General features: G+C 32.0%; 2 protein-coding genes across 2 annotated transcripts; one reads left to right on the top strand and one right to left on the bottom strand.

The window, feature by feature from the left end:
- Positions 1–384: 384 nt before the first annotated feature.
- Positions 385–10,582, top strand: LOC125833697 (3-hydroxyisobutyryl-CoA hydrolase 1-like). The gene is made up of 14 exons (XM_049512870.1): positions 385–492; positions 682–762; positions 2,826–2,894; positions 4,167–4,230; positions 5,399–5,478; positions 5,563–5,646; positions 6,019–6,103; positions 6,925–7,010; positions 7,982–8,103; positions 8,398–8,458; positions 8,578–8,676; positions 9,838–9,939; positions 10,010–10,051; positions 10,143–10,582. The coding sequence occupies exons 1-14, from the start codon at positions 454–456 to the stop codon at positions 10,278–10,280; spliced, it is 1,152 nt and encodes a 383-aa protein (XP_049368827.1). The 5' UTR covers positions 385–453; the 3' UTR covers positions 10,281–10,582.
- Positions 10,583–18,268: 7,686 nt separating this feature from the next.
- On the bottom strand, positions 18,269–19,578 carry LOC125833694 (E3 ubiquitin-protein ligase PUB23-like). The gene has a single exon (XM_049512868.1). It carries the CDS (start codon positions 19,563–19,565, stop codon positions 18,342–18,344), a length of 1,224 nt encoding a protein of 407 aa, XP_049368825.1. The 5' UTR covers positions 19,566–19,578; the 3' UTR covers positions 18,269–18,341.
- Between the last annotated feature and the right edge of the window lie 714 nt (positions 19,579–20,292).

Raw genomic sequence — 20,292 nt, 5'->3', positions numbered from 1 at the left:
GTAAAATGTATTTAAAATGCTGTAAATATTAAAAGAGAAAAATTCTAAAGAATGCAATAAAAAGTTTAATTTAGGAAAAAAAATAAAAAGATAGATCCTAGGGAAAAATAAAGTAGGAAGAGATTTTATATACATATATATTTATGAATAAAATAATATATTTCTAAGATTATTGAATTGTAAAAATCTTTAGCATTATGAATAAGATAATATATTTTTAAGATTATTGATTTATAAATAATGATTAGTGATTTACTTTGTCAATTAAATCTTTGTCATTAATCAAAACAATAATTTGGAGAAAATGAAAAGAAGGAGCTGGATCCGAGTCGATCCAAACGGGCTCATATATATTACTACTACCTACCATAATAGAAAGACGAAATTAGCCCCGTTGCCGCAACAATAAATTTGCTAGTCAGTGTTCAAATTCCCAAAAAGCTGAAAACCACCATGGCTCAAAGCTCTTCTAACAATGGCGGAACCGATCAGGTACACTCCTATTCTTCTCTCACCACTCAACTTATACTCTTCCACTTGTTATACTAATCAATTTATTTGATGATTTTCATCTTGCCAAATCTATTCTTTCCTTTTCCCTCTCCAAATTGCAACCTGTTCGCAGGAACTAAGTGATTTTAGGTGCTCGCTGTTTCTTCATGAGTATTTTTTGTTTTTCAGGTTTTGGTGGAGGAGAGAGCTAGTGTTAGAACAATCATATTAAATAGGTCTAAGCAGTTGAATGCACTTTCTTTTCCAATGGTATGACAACTTATCATATTACTAATATATTTTTTCATTTTTCTTCTTGTCCTTATAAAGCCCCAAATTTTGGATGACTTTCATTATTTTCTTCCTTTGCATATTGTTATCTACTTGAATTTTGTAATGTAACTATCCATAGTAGATTAAGGGAAGGATTCCTGTAATAAGTGTTATATATTGTATGGATTCGTTTATAGAGACGCATAACATGTAGCACTGTTCTCAAATATCTTATTGTCTATTGTTTGTGTTTCTTTTAAAAAATTATTTCGAGTTGTTGATTATTGTTTATCTACTTTTAATGATTGTCTTTTCATTAAATCCAATCCGAACTAATTTGTGGTTGAGCGTAATGCTATTGTAGTTTTTGTTGTCTTAGTTTTTTAATAAAGTGTGATTTGCACCGAGTTTCTTTGTTAATATGTTACTTTCCTGACATAGTTTCTGGATGACTATTATGGAACTCAAGTAAGTAGTTTTAAGTGATTCCCACAAGTCATTATAAGTTCACTAGGAGAATGAACATCAGTTTACTTGGAATAGTTGAGGTGTGTGCAATCTGGTCCAAACACTCCATCATAGAAAATTTTAGAAAAGAACATCAATTTACTTGTGTGAACTCTTTGTTATATTTCATTTTGTATGTCACTGTACCGTATATGTATATGATAATGCTCTACTCAGAATGTCCTTACTCTTTTTGTTAACCGGAGATATATTCCAACTATGTGTTCATCTTTATGTATATTCTGGTTTCCTCCCCTTCCTTTAAGTCATTTTTAAAGCTCCATGTGGGTCCGTGAAATTCATAACTCGTTTTTGACGTTGTCTATGTTGAACTGGAAATTCCTTTGCAAAACTGATTTTTAATTGATCATGCATGAGTAGTTCTAATCCTATGCTTATGCTTTGGAGTATATAGAGTACTAGCTACTGTTGACGTTGATGAGGCTTGTTGGGTGCACTTTAAGCTAAGAGGAATGGTGAATTCCCTTGGTGCTTCCAAGGAAAGCTCAAATTTTTGGCTTCAGCTTGGACATCCCATTAACATTAGATAGGAGTTAGGCATCCATGGTGCCTTTTGCACCTTAATTAATGGTGTAAGGAAAACAAAATCAAGATTTGAGTTGGTTTCTTTTCATGATCACTTTCCAGTTTATCAAAGTAGAGATGTAAAAAAAATTGACTATAACAAATTTTATTATTAGATACTACATGTTTTGTGAAAATATACTACTATCTCCCGATTGTAACTGATCAAATAAATCATCTATTCTAGAAAGTGGATACTTGTTCTTTATCGTGACTTTGTTCAACTGCCTGAATCTGTGCACATGCATAATGAGCCATCTTTGTTGGCGGAGTCGTTCCTGCGGTCTGGAGTCGCTTTTTGGTGGAGTCTGAGGAAGCTGGAGGAGTTCGCTTCTGCAAGGACTTCTCCGCAGCCTCTACCTCTCATAAAAAAAAGGATCAGGAAAAAAAGGTCAAATTCTTTAGATACAGAATTGATTGTTGCTATTTTTGATCTTCCTCAAGACAGAGAATAAATTTGTCCCCTACTTTTATTTTTTTTAATGTGTACTTACTTCTTATTGTTGTTAATTTCACCGCTTCTGCGATCTAAAAATAGCATTTAGTTATGGAAAATGTATGTAAATACAAAGGTTCAAGGACTTGTGCTTTATGTCTTACAACTTGCACCTCGCCTTTATGATAGTAAAAGGCGTAGCTTTGCACCTTTTCCTTGGAATTATTGGATATCAAGTACTGTCATGACTATGTTAAATACTGGAGAATGTGAACTTTTTGGTGGCCTAGCTTCGCACCTTTATGTTGGTAGCTAAAAAGACTTAATTTGATATGGATTTGTGTTATTTTATCTTCTCATGCAATCATCCAGAAGAGGTTGATTATATTAACTTGGTGAGCATTTAGTCTTCTAAATAATGCAGCATTCGTGTTATATTGATGTAAATTGCTGATCACCTGATGAAATAGATTGAAGTGTGAAGACGTGTTATAAGTGATAAGTGTCCTCTTAAACTTATTTATCTGTACAGATATCTCGGCTGTTGGAACTTTTCCATGCCAGTGAAGGAGATTCAAATGTGAAGATGATAATATTGAAGGTATGCTCGCTAGTGGAGGATCTTCTGTGATATTGAACTTGCCTTGATAGCTTAACAGTGGTTATCTTGTATTTTTCATATAATTTTTTTTTACAAACAACTGATACCTGCTGGCAGGCAGTTTGCATTGATTTTTGAGTTGCGCTGTTCAAATTGTGAACTCTCATATTTTGTTTCTTCATTGAATTTTGTAATGCATCAATCTGCGGTTGTGTTTCTCTTAGTTCTGGGTCATTGTAACTTGTGCTGGAAGATTCATATAGTCGGGAGTTAATGGAAATAAAAATATCATATTTGTCAGAGGAGGTTGGGTTGGGGGAAGGAGGATAATGGTATATAAAAGAACAAGGTATTTTTCTGGTTAACCTTATTAAAGAAAATGGTATTCAAGCACTTTTTAAAAAAAAGAGTGTTATTCTGGCTACACCCAATCAAAAGCTATAAAGCCTCCTAGAGGGCACTAATAAGACTTGAGGGCTAGCCAAAGAGTGATGTATGCTGTTTTATATTTGGTATCAATGGGACCCGCTCCGTGTAAGTGTCTAACTTAGCAGGTTTCAATGAACTTCAGCCTGTTCCCTGACTCATCTTTCGACACAGTAAAGAAAGCTCATCCTCATGGCTCAGGTTATTTTGCCCCTCTGAGAATAAAGCTGACAAAGTGCCTCTCTGTATATCTCACAGTTTCCATGTCTGACCAACCTAGTATGCAAAGCTACCTACCTTCTCTTCACCATATGCTAGGATTATTTTACTTGGTAGTAATAATCCAGATTGCTGAAAGTTGGTCACATGGATGTTTTTGTTTGAAAAAGGATCTTGAGAAATACCTCACAACATATTTCTTAGTGCTGGAAATCTATAGTGTTACCCTTTACTGATCCCCAAAGAAAAAGTCTAGAGAGAAGGGAGACTTTTAACCTCCAATTAGCCCTTAATTTTCGCTTGACACACATGCTTAAATCACTGATTGACATCAGCGAGTCAAGAGAGAGAATTAAGTAGTTAGTTTTGCCTGTAAATATTTGGAGCTTGAGCAAAATAAGATCTAAAATCAGCTTAAGAAGCTTATTGGATACCTTTAATTAAATTAGTAGAACAGCTGAAAGGAAAAGTATTGGTTTCGCTTTTTGTATTGAGTTTATGTTTTAGTTCTCTTTCACAAGCTTTGGTGGTAGGTTGCACAGTTCTACAAGTGACCTTGTACCAGTATAAAATATCTTAACATCAGTCATGGGAATGTTACTCCTTTTCTTGTTTCAATATTTCCAGGGAAATGGAAGAGCTTTCTGTGCTGGTGGTGACGTTACAGCTGTTGTTCATAATGTTCGCCAAGGTGGGTAGTCTGCTTAATTTGTCATAGCTTGGTAAAGACAATCTTCAGTATCTATAGATGATATTTTTAACAGGATCCATGAAGTTAAAAAATTTCTTCCGTAATATGTTAAGATTTTTTGTACTGGCTCTTCAATCAAGGATTGAGGGTGTAAAAACAAAGAGTGAGTAAGACAAGTAATAGTTGTTGGAATGTGCAACAGAGATAATAGCAAATACTTGGCCACCTTGAATTTAGGAATGTGTCATATACAACTCTAGAAACCACAACTGAAAGATATGGACATGTGCAGTGACGTTGCATGTTAATACTGCTGATTGAACTTATGAGATACCCGTGACTAAATTATTAGCATAGCAATTGACTAGATCTGTCTTGGCAGATAACATGGTGTTGACATGAAACAGACTGGATAAAGTCTGATGTGTGGGCTGCCACACTAGTGAGTAGTTGTTTGCGGTGGCGCTCAACGTGTGTCTGACATAGGTTCTGATTTTCGTGTTGACTTGTGTGTTTGTCTCGTGGATATGGAGCTACTTGTGAATCAGTTGACTAATTTGATGACGTAATCAACACATCTATTGAGGCACCAAGTGAACATTTCACTAACTTTGATGGAAAAAGACTTTTCTGATACCAAGATGATCTAGACTTCTATATTTTTTCTCCTTGGCTCTGATTTCTTCTGTACTGATGCTCAACAATGTACCAAAGTGGCTCCTTATATAGAAGCCTGAAGCTATGTAGGATACAATAACTAATAATTCTTAACACCTAATGGAGTAAATAATTGTCCTCCAGTTAAATGCGGAACACTCTTAACACCTAACGGAGTAAATAATTGTCCTCCAGTTAAATGCCGAACACTCAACAGTATTTATGAGATATGATGGATTATTCTCCGAGATGGTACGACAAGTCTTGTCATATTGTAGTATATACTGACAGTTTCCCCCCTTCTTTCTTGAATTGACTATCTTTTGATAGCTTAGTCTTACACTGCTAATTTGTAGAAGAAACAGAACAGACAGAGAAAGAAGTGCACCTGGATGTATAGCCGTTACGGAACGTTCTTAAACGCATCTAGGATATGCGTGTCGAATGGTGACACACTGAAAAAGTTTGCACATATTCAATCTGTTTTATTTCTTGTTATTTATGCTTTCAGGTAACTGGAAACTGGGTGCTGATTATTTCCGTGAAGAATTCACCCTTAACTATTTGATGGCAACATATAGTAAACCCCAGGTTATCTTAGGTTATGTGTAATTTTAGTTTTGTGATACAATTCTCTGAGGAATTCATTAATCTTATTTGGAATACCCCTTGAAGGTTTCTATCCTTAATGGAATTGTCATGGGAGGTGGACTTGGTGCTTCTGTACATGGGAGATTTCGAGTTGCAACCGAGAAGTCGGTATTGCATCTTCTTGAGTGATAGATTCAGTTCTTCAATCTTGCTATCTTGCTTTCCTTTTTGTATTTGACCTTTACCACATTAATTGTCAGTTGCTTGAAATGTGTCTCTTTATATTATTTTGTGGGGCTTTCTTGTGGAATGAAACAATACCTGACATTCATGTGGAATAGTTTCAGAAAAATTAGAGGAAAACCTTACAGACTCTAATTCTTCATGAGTTTTAATTGGTAAATATGGAATTGGATTCAGAGTTTATTTTTATCTTTGCAGTAATGCTTACACTCTTTCAAACTTGGTTGGTGTTTTCTAGGTATAAACTGGTATCAGATACTTCATGTCCGCATATTCTCATGTTCATATTTCCTGTAGGTTTGTGCAATGCCTGAAACAGCTTTGGGACTCTTTCCTGATGTAGGTGCCTCTTACTTCTATTCGAGGCTTCCAGGATTCTTTGGTAAATCCACTTGTAACAATGTTCAGATTAATAAAAGAAATACTGCTAGATAAAGCTTATTCAAGTTTCAGCATGGCGTTATTACTTGTTGTCAGTCTTTGAATTTATGTCACTACCTGGTTGCTCAAGCTTGGCTAGTTTGAGTCTATCTTGAGAACTATAATCACCCCCAGCTACTTTGCTTTTAATGCTGCTTCTTTCCAATACCTTTAAAACCAAAAGTGTAAAGAGTCGACAAAGGAAGATTGGTTCCTCCTCCTTCAGAAGGTGGACAAAAGCTTGGTATACATGCCCCTGTGACAAAGCAGCAGCCATTGTGTCCCTTTGGTGCATCTTCTCTTAAAGTTTCTGAGATTTTTCTACATTTTATATCTAATTTCCACTGTTTGCATTCTTGATCTTGAGTTTTTCTCATTTCAAAAAATATCTCACACTCGTAATATGATTACATCTAGGTCAAAGCTTTTTAAGATATCTCTAATAATTTTTCCCTACAACTTTTGTGGGCTATTTGCTTGATGTTGGCCTTGGTTTTCACAGTGATTACTGAATTTTGTTTAGGCCATCAGTATTAGGCCTTAGTTTTCATGGTCATTACTGAATTCTTTGTCATTAGAAATGTAAAATAGCCTTTGAATACATGCAAGGCATCTTCTTCTATAAGGATATTTGAAGAATGTGATTTAATTTTTATTGCCGTTGTCTTTAGTTGGGGAAGACTAATTCCTGTGTTGTTATGATGCATCGAGAAATTTCCAGGTACAAATAGTTAAATAACTAGGTCTTTTTTCCCTCAACTACTTTCTTGTAATCTTTGGCAGGAGAATATGCTGGTCTTACTGGTGCTAGATTGGATGGTGCTGAAATGCTTGCTTGTGGTCTAGCAACTCATTTTGTACCCTCGGAGGTATCCAGCACTTTCTAGCCATTTTGAATTGCTTCTATAACAAATGCAGAAGGACTTTTGTTACTAAAATGTCCAAACTGAATGGTCAATAAAATAGCAAAATTGATATTGGCAGAGATGTAATAACTGAATTGCCAGTTCACTGACTGCGGAAGATATTAGGCATATGGTGTGACGATAATCTTATCTGGCATTTGTTATATAGGTCTCAATTCTCTTTGTCTTTTCATTTGTTCTCTTAGGAATTTTAATTTCCGCCACCTATCCAAAAAAGGAAGTCTATTTTCTGCCAATTTTGATCATGTTTCTCAAATTTGGACGTCCACTTTGGTCCAAATATAGTCTGGATATAAAAGGTTTTTGAAGGACTGTGGTCAATGTTAGACCTCCAGTGGACCAGGATGTAAACTACAAATTGTTCTACTTAGTTTGTGTGTGGCATCAGCAGGTTCAATAACTTGGTGCCTGTAGATTAGTCTCTCATTGTTTCTTTTCTCAACTAATAAGTATTAGAGCTTCACAAATGTATCATGCAGAGTACAGTATGTAAATTGAAATTCCTTTAGTGGGATTGGTTACCGAAAAATATGGATTCAAAATATTTGGAGAAAAATTATTTGGGTCTTCTAAATTACCTTACCAAACAGTGTCCAAGCTAATCAGATGTGTTCCGAATCTGGATTTGTCAACCCTGTGTGCAATGGCTCTTAGATGAATTTGTGGGATCTTCCTTTAGCCACTGGTCGCCTTATATGCTAGATTGTGGATTTCTGGGTGGTAGACAACCTTTCCTGATGTTCTTTTTGTGCTGAAGTTTGTATTTATTTGACATGAATATTGGCATCACGGATAATCGGTTTGGACATCTTGATATACATCTCCAGTCAGGTGGCGTAACACTTATCCAATTGTTTATTTCCTCCTGTCTCTTATCTAACTTGAATGCTTTCGGATCTTCTTTGTGTTCACAGAGGTTGCCATTTTTAGAACAAGCACTAGCTAAAGTCAATACGAGTGATCCAGATGTCATTTCTACCATCATTAGTCGCTTCTCTAACATACCAAAGTTGAAAGCAGAAAGTCCTTATCACAAGTGAGTTCATTTAATATCCCTGTTTTGGTGTTTGTTTTCGTGCTTATTTGTTGGAAGCTTACCTTCTAAACAGAGTTCCAGGTCCTATAAGAGGATTTTTTTTTTAACTTATTAAAGAGCATAGTATTGATGGTACATAACAGAAATCATTTGTGCTCTTTCTTATTAGTTATTTTGCTTTTGCGTTACTTTTCTTCCTGTTGTTGCAAGACTATGTTCACTCTACTTTTATATGGCCATTCGAAGTTTAAGACTATGTGCATCTGTTTCAGTTCTGCAATTTTATGTATGTAGGATGAACATTATTGATCGCTGTTTCTCTCGAAGAACAATAGAAGAAATCATATCTTCTCTAGTAAGTTTAACAGATGGATGGTTATTTGATGCATTCTTTTGTTCTGTGGTGAAATTACTTTGTAAAATGTTGATAAAATAAGTTATCAGAATACTTGATGTGATCATTGCATGAAACAGGAAAATGAGGCTTTGAACAAGAAGGATGACTGGATCTCTTCAACCATCCAATCTCTGAAGAAAGCATCCCCGACGAGTCTTAAAATTTCATTGAGATCAGTAAGTCAAACACTACTTGGTGATACCATTATGTTGTTACCTATACAAATATATAGTTCCTAGGATCAGTGCTGGCTATATGTTTTGGAAGACCCAGTTTTAGGGTCGGGAATTAATTTTGTATCTTATATGTTGGGCAAAACTGGTTAAGAGAACAAATACTCCTCCTTTAACTACAAGTTATGAACTCCACTTCATTTGCCTTGGTACCAAATAATGCTCGTTTTCCTGGAGTCCTTAAAAGTTATGAAGTCTTACAATTTCCTTCGTAAAAGAAAGAAATTGAGTTTTACTTCTTTATTGTTTCTGTTCAACTGAGCACCTCATAGATGTGAAAGGTGTTCCTAGCTACTTGATCTGGAAAATTTAATTCCAATCTGAAATAAACTCAGCTATTTTTCTACAGAACTTCCTAATATTTATTTGCGTATGATCATTCATACGAAAGACAGGAGCAATCTGTATTTCAAGAACTAAAAGAAATTCAAAATGGAACCATTTAGTTTTTGCCGTGTTTTAATGCAGATACAAATGACCTACTTTAATATTATTTCCTTGAGTACCGGCATGCTTCTTGCTTTGTTAAGTTAAAATACTTTTGAACAGTTAGCAGGTGTCAATTCACAGTATTAAATTTTTGTGATGAAAATGAAATTGAGGAAGAATGAACAATGTGAAAAATTCTTTGTTTTATATTACGCTTCTGGAGAAGTTGGTCGGAACAGTTGTTTGGTTATGATCAGGTCAAGAGCTCCCTCCACTAATAGATTGTTAATGATACTCCTTTTTACCACACACTTCTCCCCAATTGAATTAGAAGTTCTTTCTTTTACTACTAGCTAATTTGTACAACTTACTAGAAACCCCTCCTCCCAGCCCTTGTGCCTCAATGTTATTATCTTAACAGCTACCTCGGAAAGATCATTTGGATTTTACAGTTGGGATTAAGATTATTTATTTTTTATTTTGAAATTTGATACTAGATTAGTATTGCTGTGTTGCAAAGTCTTCAAATTAAACACATCATGATCTCTTTCTCCACAACCACATCTTAAATCTCTTTCTACACAGTCATAACGCCTTGATTTGGCCAATATTTTCATTGGAGAGTTCTTCAGTATCTGCAGATTGTTCATATTAGTTTCATTTTTTCTGTTCCAGATAAGAGAAGGGAGGCTGCAAGGTGTTGGTAGTTGCCTTGTTCGAGAGTATAGAATGGTTTGTCATGTGTTGAGGGGAGAATTTAGCAAGGATTTTTTCGAGGTAGAATATGCTAATCTTTCAGGCACCCATCTTACTGCATTGCAAAACTGATACTTAACTTTTACTGCAGGGATGCAGAGCCTTACTCATCGACAAGGATAAAAATCCTAAGGTGCGTTACATTCATTTGAGCATGAATAATCCTGAACTTAAATATCGAAAGCTTGTTTCATTTTTGTGCTTGTCTTTTCACATGTTTTCAGTGGGAGCCCTCCAGACTGGAACTAATTAGAGATGATGATGTTGACCGTTACTTCTCCAAGATAGATGATGAAGATTGGGAAGACCTAAAGCTGCCTCCAAGATCAAACTTGCCTCCATATGCAATGGCAAAGCTTTAAAATTGACTTCTGAAGATCTTGCAATACTCTACAGCATGTTGCCCTCTTTTCACTAGATCATTAAAAAGGGCCAATAATCATTATAACTTACCACATTTATTGGTTAGTGTTGCACCAAATAAATGCACATCACTCTGTTTTATGAAATATCAAAAATCAAGCCTAAGGAAAGATACATTACTATTACAATACTTGCCAAATAGTTTACACATCATCCCATTGAATTGAGATGTCAAAACGCAAGCACAAAGGCTAGATTGTACAATACTAAATAATACTGTGCCATTTAGTTTCTGTATTCAGAAATAATATATCGGATCTTAACTTGTTGCCAATGCCAGAGCTTGTGTGGATTAGTCCTGGTCCTAACTTTCTGATTTACAAGCAAATGTGCATCCTGTCTTGAAACACAAGCAGTATAACTTAATTATGCTCCAACATGTGGGATATTATCCTTGATTTTGATTGATTGCAGTTGAGTATGTTCAAAATGCATGCTCAAATTCTTTCTTTTTCTCTGGATTTTTTTCCGAACAAGATGTAGTTCATGGAGTGACAGGAAGTTGCAAAATCTGTATTTGTGTTGGATCTTTATTACTATGAAATTCATAAATGAAGTAGTTAATGAGTTTACCACAATCCTTTACGTAAAACTTGTATGTGTTCCTGAGAAAATAAATGTCTGTTTCTCGGGGTCTCAAAGGGGTGTGGAAACATATAAGACTCGTGAAGGAAAAGAGATATAATCAAGTTCTTTCGGAATTGATAGTCAATCCAAATTTCTGCCTTTATTAGATTTTGACCATTCCTTTTATTATTATTTACTAAGTAGTATTATTTATGAGTATGATCAATCATGCTTTCATCATTTGTATGTACGTAGCTAGCAAACGCCCAGACGGTGTGTGATCACTAAATGTGAAATTATCTTTCATATGCTATTTTCCCCTTATTTGCAGTTTGGCCTTAAAATTTAGCCTAGTTCTGTTGGTTTATCATGGAGAACATTAATAAGTATTGTTGAACCACCTGGTCCACCCCCCCTCCCCCAAGAGAAAACCCTTAGCTTGTTTGGATGGTTGTTACGAACTGTTTTGATTGTTACTTAAATTGTTTTGTAATTTATCGTAAATTCATCAAATGAAAAGTCTCATTTTATGTGTGATCGCATGTTATTTTATTTTTTCTTCTTATGTTATTTTATTTTTTCTTCTTATTTTATTTATTCTTTACTCTACCTTTTTCATAATAGCTCTATCGCATATCCTACTTTTCTAATATGATTATCCTTCAAATTGTTGATACATGTGACATTATGTAACAACAAGAAACAATACAATATATTCAAATATTATATTCATCAAAACAGTACAACACAATACAATACATTATGAAACGAGGCATAACGATCATCCAAACAAAGTGTAAACGAGGATCATGAGTGAGGATGGGAAGAAAAGTTATAGCACCTAGCATGTTCTAAAAGACCAACACGGATTTAGACCAACAAAATGGAAATGTGTTTTCTTCAATACTAGTGTGCAATGCCTTGTGGCAGAGGCAATTGTGGTCAGTCATGTGAAAATTTTCTAAAGTATTGTTCTTTTCTGGCATAAAAAAAAAAGTTGTAATTTCTTGCACCCTTCTTTTTTAACCATAAATGCAGACTACTTAATTTTCCAAAAGTCGGCAAGAGTAGTGCAACTGCAACCTTTTCTTATTTTAAAATTTATGTGTACTACATACATCCTTTGACCAAAGACTCACTCAAAATATTCCTAAAACCAATAAATTCATCTTGTTTTTTTTAAAAAAATGCGCGTGCTATGGTACTCTACTCCTTCTGTTCATATTATACGATTTTTTTTAATTTTTACATAATTAAGAATATATTATTTTTTAATTTTTAATTTTATCCTTATTTAAATAAACATATTAAATGAGTATATACTATTTGATTAAGTGCAATTTAGTAAAAAATCACCTCTTGCTCGGGTGGGATAAGAGATCTTTGTATTTATAAATAAGAGATTGTAATTTTTTCACATAAGAGATATGAAATTTCTTCTATTCAAATTGTAAAAAGGGCAAAAAATTTCATTTACTCGAGGGGAGGAGGGAAAAATCGTAAATAATGTGTTTAAGCTAAAAACGCTATATAATATATGAAGCTGAGGTGGTAGTTAGCATTAACGGATCGAATCTACATCACTATTGTGTTGGATCCTGTATATGCTATTCTTACAAACTTTTAGAAAATCACTTGTTTCATTTTAGTAACAGTCAATTTTTCATTAATATTTTCAAGATAAATATCCTATCAAATTGTTCAGTGGTTGACCTAAGATTCTGTTCCACTTTCTTATTTTTTTTACAAAAAATTTACTCCTATTTTAAAAATGGAAAAAAAAAATTGGCCGGAAAATTTGGCCGAAATGGTAAAATAACATATTTCATACTATGTTATTTTATCTTTTTTATCCTTTTAACTTTAATACCTTTTAATTAAAAAATGAAAAAGATCAGTTTATTTTAAAATAAAAAGGATATTATAGACTTTTTAAATTTTTGATCAAATTATAACTAAATTTTCTGGTCATTTAGCATTACTCTTTAGAAATATGTTTATCTGCATAGCTATCAAAATGATGATTTTTTTTTATCGGTATCTGTTACCCATATTAAAATTTGATTATTTTGAATTCGCGAATTCGCGCCATATCAAATCCAAAAATGATTTATATCAAAAAAAAATTCATACTCAGAACTCAAACCCAAGACGTCTTGCTGAGTAGCCCAACAACTGCACTACATGGTATAAAAAATGATGAGCTAGTTGATAGTACTTGTTGGGAATAAAATAGGAAAGATCGTTTTTGTTGTTTTATTTGAAATGTCATTTTCGAAGAGTTTACTTTGCAATTAGTATATAGCATGCTCATGATTAACTACTTCCTTTCTATATATAATATATAGTAAAAATTAAAATATGATGATGTTAATTAAGTTGTTAAACCAATCTATTCACTATTCTCTCTATTCTAAATTTAAAAAATGATATGTTTTCATGTCATTCACAACCCATCAAAACTTTATTTTTTTTTAATGAAAGTCTTGGTGCAACAATAAGAGCTATTATAATTTGATTTGGAGGTTAATCAGTAAAATTATATATTTGTTAAATTCTATTTTTATATGATCAAATGAGACTTAAGGGAATATTACTTGCCCCTTCGATCTATTTAATACTAATATTCTCTAACAATAATAGAAAGCAACGATAAAGACAGCAACTTCAGTTCTCTCACTTTTTCTTATTAAAAATCATATCATATATTTATATAAAAGAGAACCCTAGTCAGCTTACGTGGTGCCACCACAAGCTAGATTTTTTTTTTAAATTTATTTATTTCCAAAAATAGTCTTCCCCTTTCATGAAAAGATGTGACTTTTATGAAGAGTTACCCAAAAATAGCCATTTCCCTTTTCATGAAAAAATGTGACTTTTATGAAGAGTTGCGATTTTTATGACGAGTTACGACTTTTATGAAAAATTGTGACTTTTATGAAAGGTTCTGACCTTTCCGAAGAGTTGTAACTTTTCAAAGAGTTGTGACATTTCCGACAAGGCACAATAAGCATTCGTTCACACTATACTTTGTTGTCTATAAATAGAGGGATTTTCCCTCATTTTAAAACAACGAAAATTCTGAACTTCTTCTTCTGCACAATTAAATATTCAAGTACTTTGCTCTTGTTGAATGGCTCATTGACACCATTGTTTTTGTATCAATATACTTGTGAATAAAATCGTTCCATTCTGAGAGGATTTATTCCATTAAACCTCAGGTATTAGAGGGGAATAATTTCCTTAAGGGGACACTGCGCATTCAATGGGCTCAATTTTTTTCTTTCTGTTTATTCTATTGTTATAGATTCTGGTATTTATTTTTTTACAGTCATTAATTTATGCTTATGATATTAATTGTTATTTTTAGTGCATGTTTTAAACTTTGTTGTTTATGTCTCTGCAAAGTTATTATTATAAGTATTTATTAGTACATATAAATATTATTTATTTTTTGAAAATTTAATATCTCATGTTGATGTTCATCTAATTTCCATAAAATATCAAATAGTAATACTTCCTGAAGGCAAAAGGATAAATTATAAAATCAAAATAAAGATGATTGATTGAAGGATAAATGATAAGATGTTATAATAATTATTTTCATTTACATTATTAATGTTCGTTACTACGTAATCTTGTATATAAGATAATATAATGTTTTGATTTTAATGACTAATAGATTATAAGTATTATTTTATAAATTATGTAATATTAAATTTCCGCACGAATAATTTTACTAGTTAAACTAAATAAAGATGAATATGAAAGGTTAAATGATGATGTTACTTTTTTTAAAATTATTATTATTTATATAAGTTGTGCCTTTATTTTCAAATGCATACGTCATATTAGATCATATTTGTAGCTCGAAGGTGGATAACTTCATAATATTATAAATTGATGGGAACTAGTTGCATTGACATTTGGGATTATTCAAAAATGATTAACATGTTATACTAAATTTAATTTTGGTTTGAACTTAATTATTTGTTGTTGAAATATGAAGTTAATTATACTCTTACAATTGACAATATTTCTTTTGACAAAAAAAAGGTGTTGTTATGTCAAATAAATTGGTTTTGTTCTCAGTATTTGGAGTTCGTATTGGGGTTTGGACTAAATTTGAATTACGCACTACAAAGCTTATTCAGAGGTGGCGCTCTCAATAAGATTTTCTCCACATCAGAGGCTCGAACTAGAGACCACATTGAATAAGCTGCATTAGTTATCATGAGCATATTTTCAAAAAAATATTTTAGTTACCTTGCAAATTTTTTTTATTATTGATAGAGTGATATTCTTCGCCTCTATCAAATAAAATAGAGGGGGAAAACTGAAATAGAGAAGGAAAAAAAAGAAAAAATTATATGTTAATCATATTAACTTAGTACCAATGTGTTGAAATAACATATATATATATATATATTTATGATATATGATTGCCAGTGGCGGAGCCACCTTACAATGAGTGGGTCATCCAAATCTCCTTCGGCGGAAAATTATATAATTTATACATGGTTAAAATAATTTTTTAGATATATATAGTAGATGTCGAACACCCTTCGACTACTTCGTGTGTCTATTTTTTAGATTTTGAATCCGCTTACTGAAAATCCTGGCTCCGCCACTAAATTGATTGCCATAGTTTTGGCTGCATATAAGATTTAAAAGTTTTATTACGTTAATGGAATTAATTTGGTTCCCATAAAAAAATCGTGTACTGAGCCATTTGGCTATTAACATTACATGCAGAGTTTTAAGATCTAAGTACTAATAAAAACTACAAAATGTTTGTTTAATTAAAATAACAAAGTGATAGCTAGTAATGGATGACCAAGCATTTAATGAGGAAATTTGAAATTTTATTTTTCTTTTTTATATAATGAAGACTGATTCATTACGGTAAACGGAAAATTAATTGGCAATTTCTTATAATAAATTTAAAAATTTGTTAAGTGAATGTGTCGTGGTGTGCCATTAATGATGAAATTAAATCAATTGATGTGATATTCTTATATTCGATGCAAAAATTCAAAATTCATATTCAATTATATATCGTTTCGAACATGTATTTTGATTACGATCAAATTATTGAGAATATAATTAAATAAATAAAATTCTCTCTAGCTGATTAAATTTTTAGATGAAATAATCCTTCACTCACTTCATTGACATCATTAGGGGTGTTCACGGGTCGTTTTGGATCGGTTATTGGTCAAAACCAAAACCAAACCAACTTAATCGGTTTTAAAATTATCAAAACCAAACCAAACCAAATATAATATACATTTATCGGTTTGGTGGTTATCGGTTTCGGTTTGGTTTGGTTCGGTTATTCGGTCATTAACCATAAACAAAAATAAAAGAAACAATTCATTCAAAATGTGAAAAAAGTGACAACAATCCATTCAAAACAAAAAATAGTTAGAATGACTTAAATTACCGAACTTTCGATCACTGAATTTACTATCAATAAAGCTTTAAAATTCACTATATTGACTTAGAAGGAAGAGACAATAACATTTTCAGTGTCACATAGAATTGTCATAGACACTCATATATATGAAATCAATAAAATAAATGTTTCACCTTGGGCATTCTTGCTTTCAATAAGTAAAGTATAAGGAAATTTTAATGAAAACATATATAAGATCTTCAAAATTGTTTATAAAACAATATATTAAGTATGTATATTAATAAAATATATGTATATAATTTATCGGTTCGGTTCGGTTATTTCTTCGATTTTTTCGAATAAAACCATAACCAAACCAAATACTACCGGTTTTCAAAAATCTAAAACCAAACCAAACCAAACCCAAATAAAATCAATTTTATTTTATCGATTTGGTTTGATTTTTCGGTTTGGATCTGTTTTTATCCAAACCGTGAACACCCCTAGACATCATGATATCATACAAGTAAAGATCTAGTGATTGAATTTTACACTCATCCGCATTTTTTTTAGTTTCATAATGAACAATTTTGACAATGTATGAAATTTAAAAAGTCTACAAAACGAAGTAAAATATATAGTTGATGTCATAATACTAATTACATTGTTCGAAATAATTAAAAATTTCATACATAAGCAAACCACAAACGAAATAAAATAGTCGATGTCAAAGCATTAATCATCAATTGCAAATATTATAAAGTTTTAATTAATAAAGTGAGCCTCTAAAGTAATGGAGATCAGCAATTTGCTTGGCTGATGAAGCATTTAATGAGGAAATTCAACTATCTACAATAATTTAATGTATTTCTTTATATAACGGAGACTAAGCTGCATATAAAATAGTACTATTTACTTTGGCAAAAATAATTTAAGTTATTATGTGGCTTCACGTCTTACCAGATATTACAAACTTTATTAGACATAAAAATAACTTGAATGTATCTTTTCTTTTTCCTTTTTATTTTTTGGTCAACCAACCCTACTACTAAATACCGTTGGTCAAATAAATCCGATAATTATTATTAAGAGTGAAATCTCATTCGTTTAATCACAACTCTCGAGAATGACTATGAATATGCTGTAAAGGAAAAAAATATAAATAAACGAATTAAATACCGTTTGTCATTTGGGAAAAAAAAAGCATTAATGCTAAAATCACCCCCAACACCCCCCCCCCCGTTTTTTTTTTTTTTTTTTTTATAATTTAAGACAAAAAGTGCTTATACAAAAATCTTCATTTGTTGCACAATAACATTATTTTTCTTACTGAGTCTAGTCCAATGTAAATATAGATTAGTCGAATTGATAAATTATAGAGTACACGATAGATACTTGAAAAATAGAAAGATGGAGGGGTGGGGGGTATGTACTGCTCCATTTTTCTTAAGACGATTAGATTAACATTAGATTTTAGATATATTTAAACCAATTCATTCTTATCGCTAAGCAAATGACTCCTTAATTAGAATGTCCTTTTTTTAAAAAAATAAAAATTAATCATCAATATTAAGTACTCATTAATCTAGCTAACTCAAATTTATAACCCCTTATAAAGAATATTTTCATTTTCATGTCTCAAAATTAAGAATTCTGATTAAGATAGATCTCATCCATCTCAACCGTCATGTCCTAAAACCGTAAGTATGAGAATATACATATTCATTTTTCATCTTCCAATAAACACAAAAAAAATTGAAGTAAAATAAAATTTCTGTAAGCATTGGTTTCTTCCAAGACATGACATCCATATGAAATATATCAAAATTACATCAAAAAATAAGACTATTGGTGATAATTACCGTTAAACAAATTGGCAATACCCAACAGATTTACAAAAAAAATAATTCAAATGTTAATTCAACACCCTTTGGACATAATTAACCTAACAAATTAATTTTCTTCTATTTCATCAAATTTTTTCCTTTACAAGTATCTCAACTTTCACATTACTTCCTTTTTGAACCCCATAATTTTACAGAGAATCACTTTCCAACCCCAAATAATTCTTTAGCTCATAAGGAAAACAAGGATTTTTCTTCCATTTATCACCATGCAGTTTTAAAATCTTGATTACTCTTTCCTTTGTTGTTGAAGATCCACCAATATGTAACAAAGCCACCAATTTTTTCACTGATCCATACATCAACAAGTCATCCAAAACTTTATCTGTGGGATGAGAATTGCAAATCAATGAAAGTATTTTCACACCAATTTTTGTGCCAATATTTGAAATATTCAACATTTTTTTGGTTATGGCTGCAACACCTAAACCATGTTCAATAAATCCCATTCTTCCATCAGCACATTCACACATCATTTTAATCAAATACATTATTTTCTCACTTTTTGATTTGCTTGAGTCAGGAAGAATCTCAATCAATGTACACATAGCTCCAGCCTCAATTGCTTTCAATCTTGATTTTTTCGATTTTTCTAGTATGTCTATCAAGACTTGTAATGCACAAGAACTTGCCTTGCTACAAATTTCATCAGACATAATTTCCATCAATGATTTAAAGAACTCAATCCCTTGATCTTCAATCACAACACTCCATTGACAATCTGATTTCATAATCCTTTGTAATATCGAAACGGTGCAAAATCTTGCTTCTTCACTCCCTCTTTGAAGTATTATAGCCATAGACTTCATGCACCCTGGTTGTAACAATATCTTGATTGTTTCCTCCTCTTCTAACACAATAGGTAACTTGATCAATAGACTAAGAGCCTCTTCACATGCTCTAAATGTAACGAAATCTGAGCTTTCGATTAAGATTTGTTGAATGATCCTAACAAGAACCTCAACTCCACCACATTTCTTGAAATCATCTTTTACATCATGATCACCTAACTCAACAATTGACTTGAGTTTCTTTAAGGAACTCACCTTAAAAGGGCTTGATTCTATCGTGTTGATCAACGATACAAGCTCATCATGCTTCATGGATAATTCTTCATGAGATTGAGATTGAGATTTGCCATTTTGCCAAGCAAGAATGAGTCTTTTGAGGGTATGATTTGGTGTCATGTCAAAACTATGTAAAACTTGCATTGTGGTAGGACAAGTTTTTTTCTTACAAGTGTAGAACCATTTTTCTATATTTTTTCTCTCATATGTAACACCAGTAGAGATTGTAACAGGATCTTTCATGAGCTCCATGGAGATTGGACATCTAAAATGTAGAGGAAAATCCATGAATAATTGATACAAATTTTTGGTATATTTTCTTTGTGAATTGTTATATCAACATTGAAAGATCATGAAAAGGTGAAGTGGGGTAGACAAAATCCTAAGCTTTTTATATATGTAATTTATGATATGTGTGGAAGTCTAAAGAAAGAACAAATCAAAGTCAAACAACTCTATTTTAATTAATTGGGATTACAAGTATCCAAGTTGTGTAACTGTTGACATCAAAGCAAAATAGATTGGTTTGAATAGTCTATGTATAGTTGAATAATGAATGCTCTTTTGCAAACCCATCCCTTATATTTTTGGATAAATATGAATTTGGCCCCTTAAAATTTGTAATGTGCAAGTTTATTTATCAAAAGAAATTCTTAGTATTTAGCTTATATAGAATGAGAGTTTAGTTTTATTTATTTTATAAATTATTAGTATAATTTATTTAAGTTGTTATAACTTGCAACATGTTACCCACCTTAGTTATCAAACTATTAATTAAACTTATTATGAGTATTTACTAAAATAGTTATAGATGATCTGATGATGTAAAAATTCTTCTGCACTGCAAATAAATAGAAATTAGATATATATATTATTATAATCGTTTAATATTAATTGAAATGGTAGATTGGATGTTGTAAGCAATTAACTTGCTCCGCATGACTTTATGTATTGCTATTCATAATGATTTCATGATTCGTAAGCAAAAATAATATTTATAGAATTTATCAAATGT

Source organism: Solanum verrucosum, unplaced genomic scaffold (genome assembly GCF_900185275.1).
Source record: "Solanum verrucosum unplaced genomic scaffold, falcon-dt-bn FXZP01000307.1, whole genome shotgun sequence".
NCBI lineage: Eukaryota > Viridiplantae > Streptophyta > Magnoliopsida > Solanales > Solanaceae > Solanum > Solanum verrucosum.
Note: the sequence above shows the minus strand (reverse complement) of the source record. Positions and strands in the feature narration are given on the sequence as shown.

What these genes read in the sequence shown, in the direction of transcription:
- LOC125833697 (XM_049512870.1), top strand. Translation starts at nt 454, where the DNA reads ATGGCTCAAAGCTCTTCTAACAATGGCGGAACCGATCAG. An exon ending in TTAAAATTTCATTGAGATCA is followed by an intron (nt 8,677 to 9,837) that starts GTAAGTCAAACA and finishes TTTCTGTTCCAG; the next exon opens with ATAAGAGAAGGGAGGCTGCA. An exon ending in TTAGCAAGGATTTTTTCGAG is followed by an intron (nt 9,940 to 10,009) that starts GTAGAATATGCT and finishes CTTTTACTGCAG; the next exon opens with GGATGCAGAGCCTTACTCAT.
- LOC125833694 (XM_049512868.1), bottom strand. Translation starts at nt 19,565, where the DNA reads ATGGATTTTCCTCTACATTTTAGATGTCCAATCTCCATGGAGCTCATG.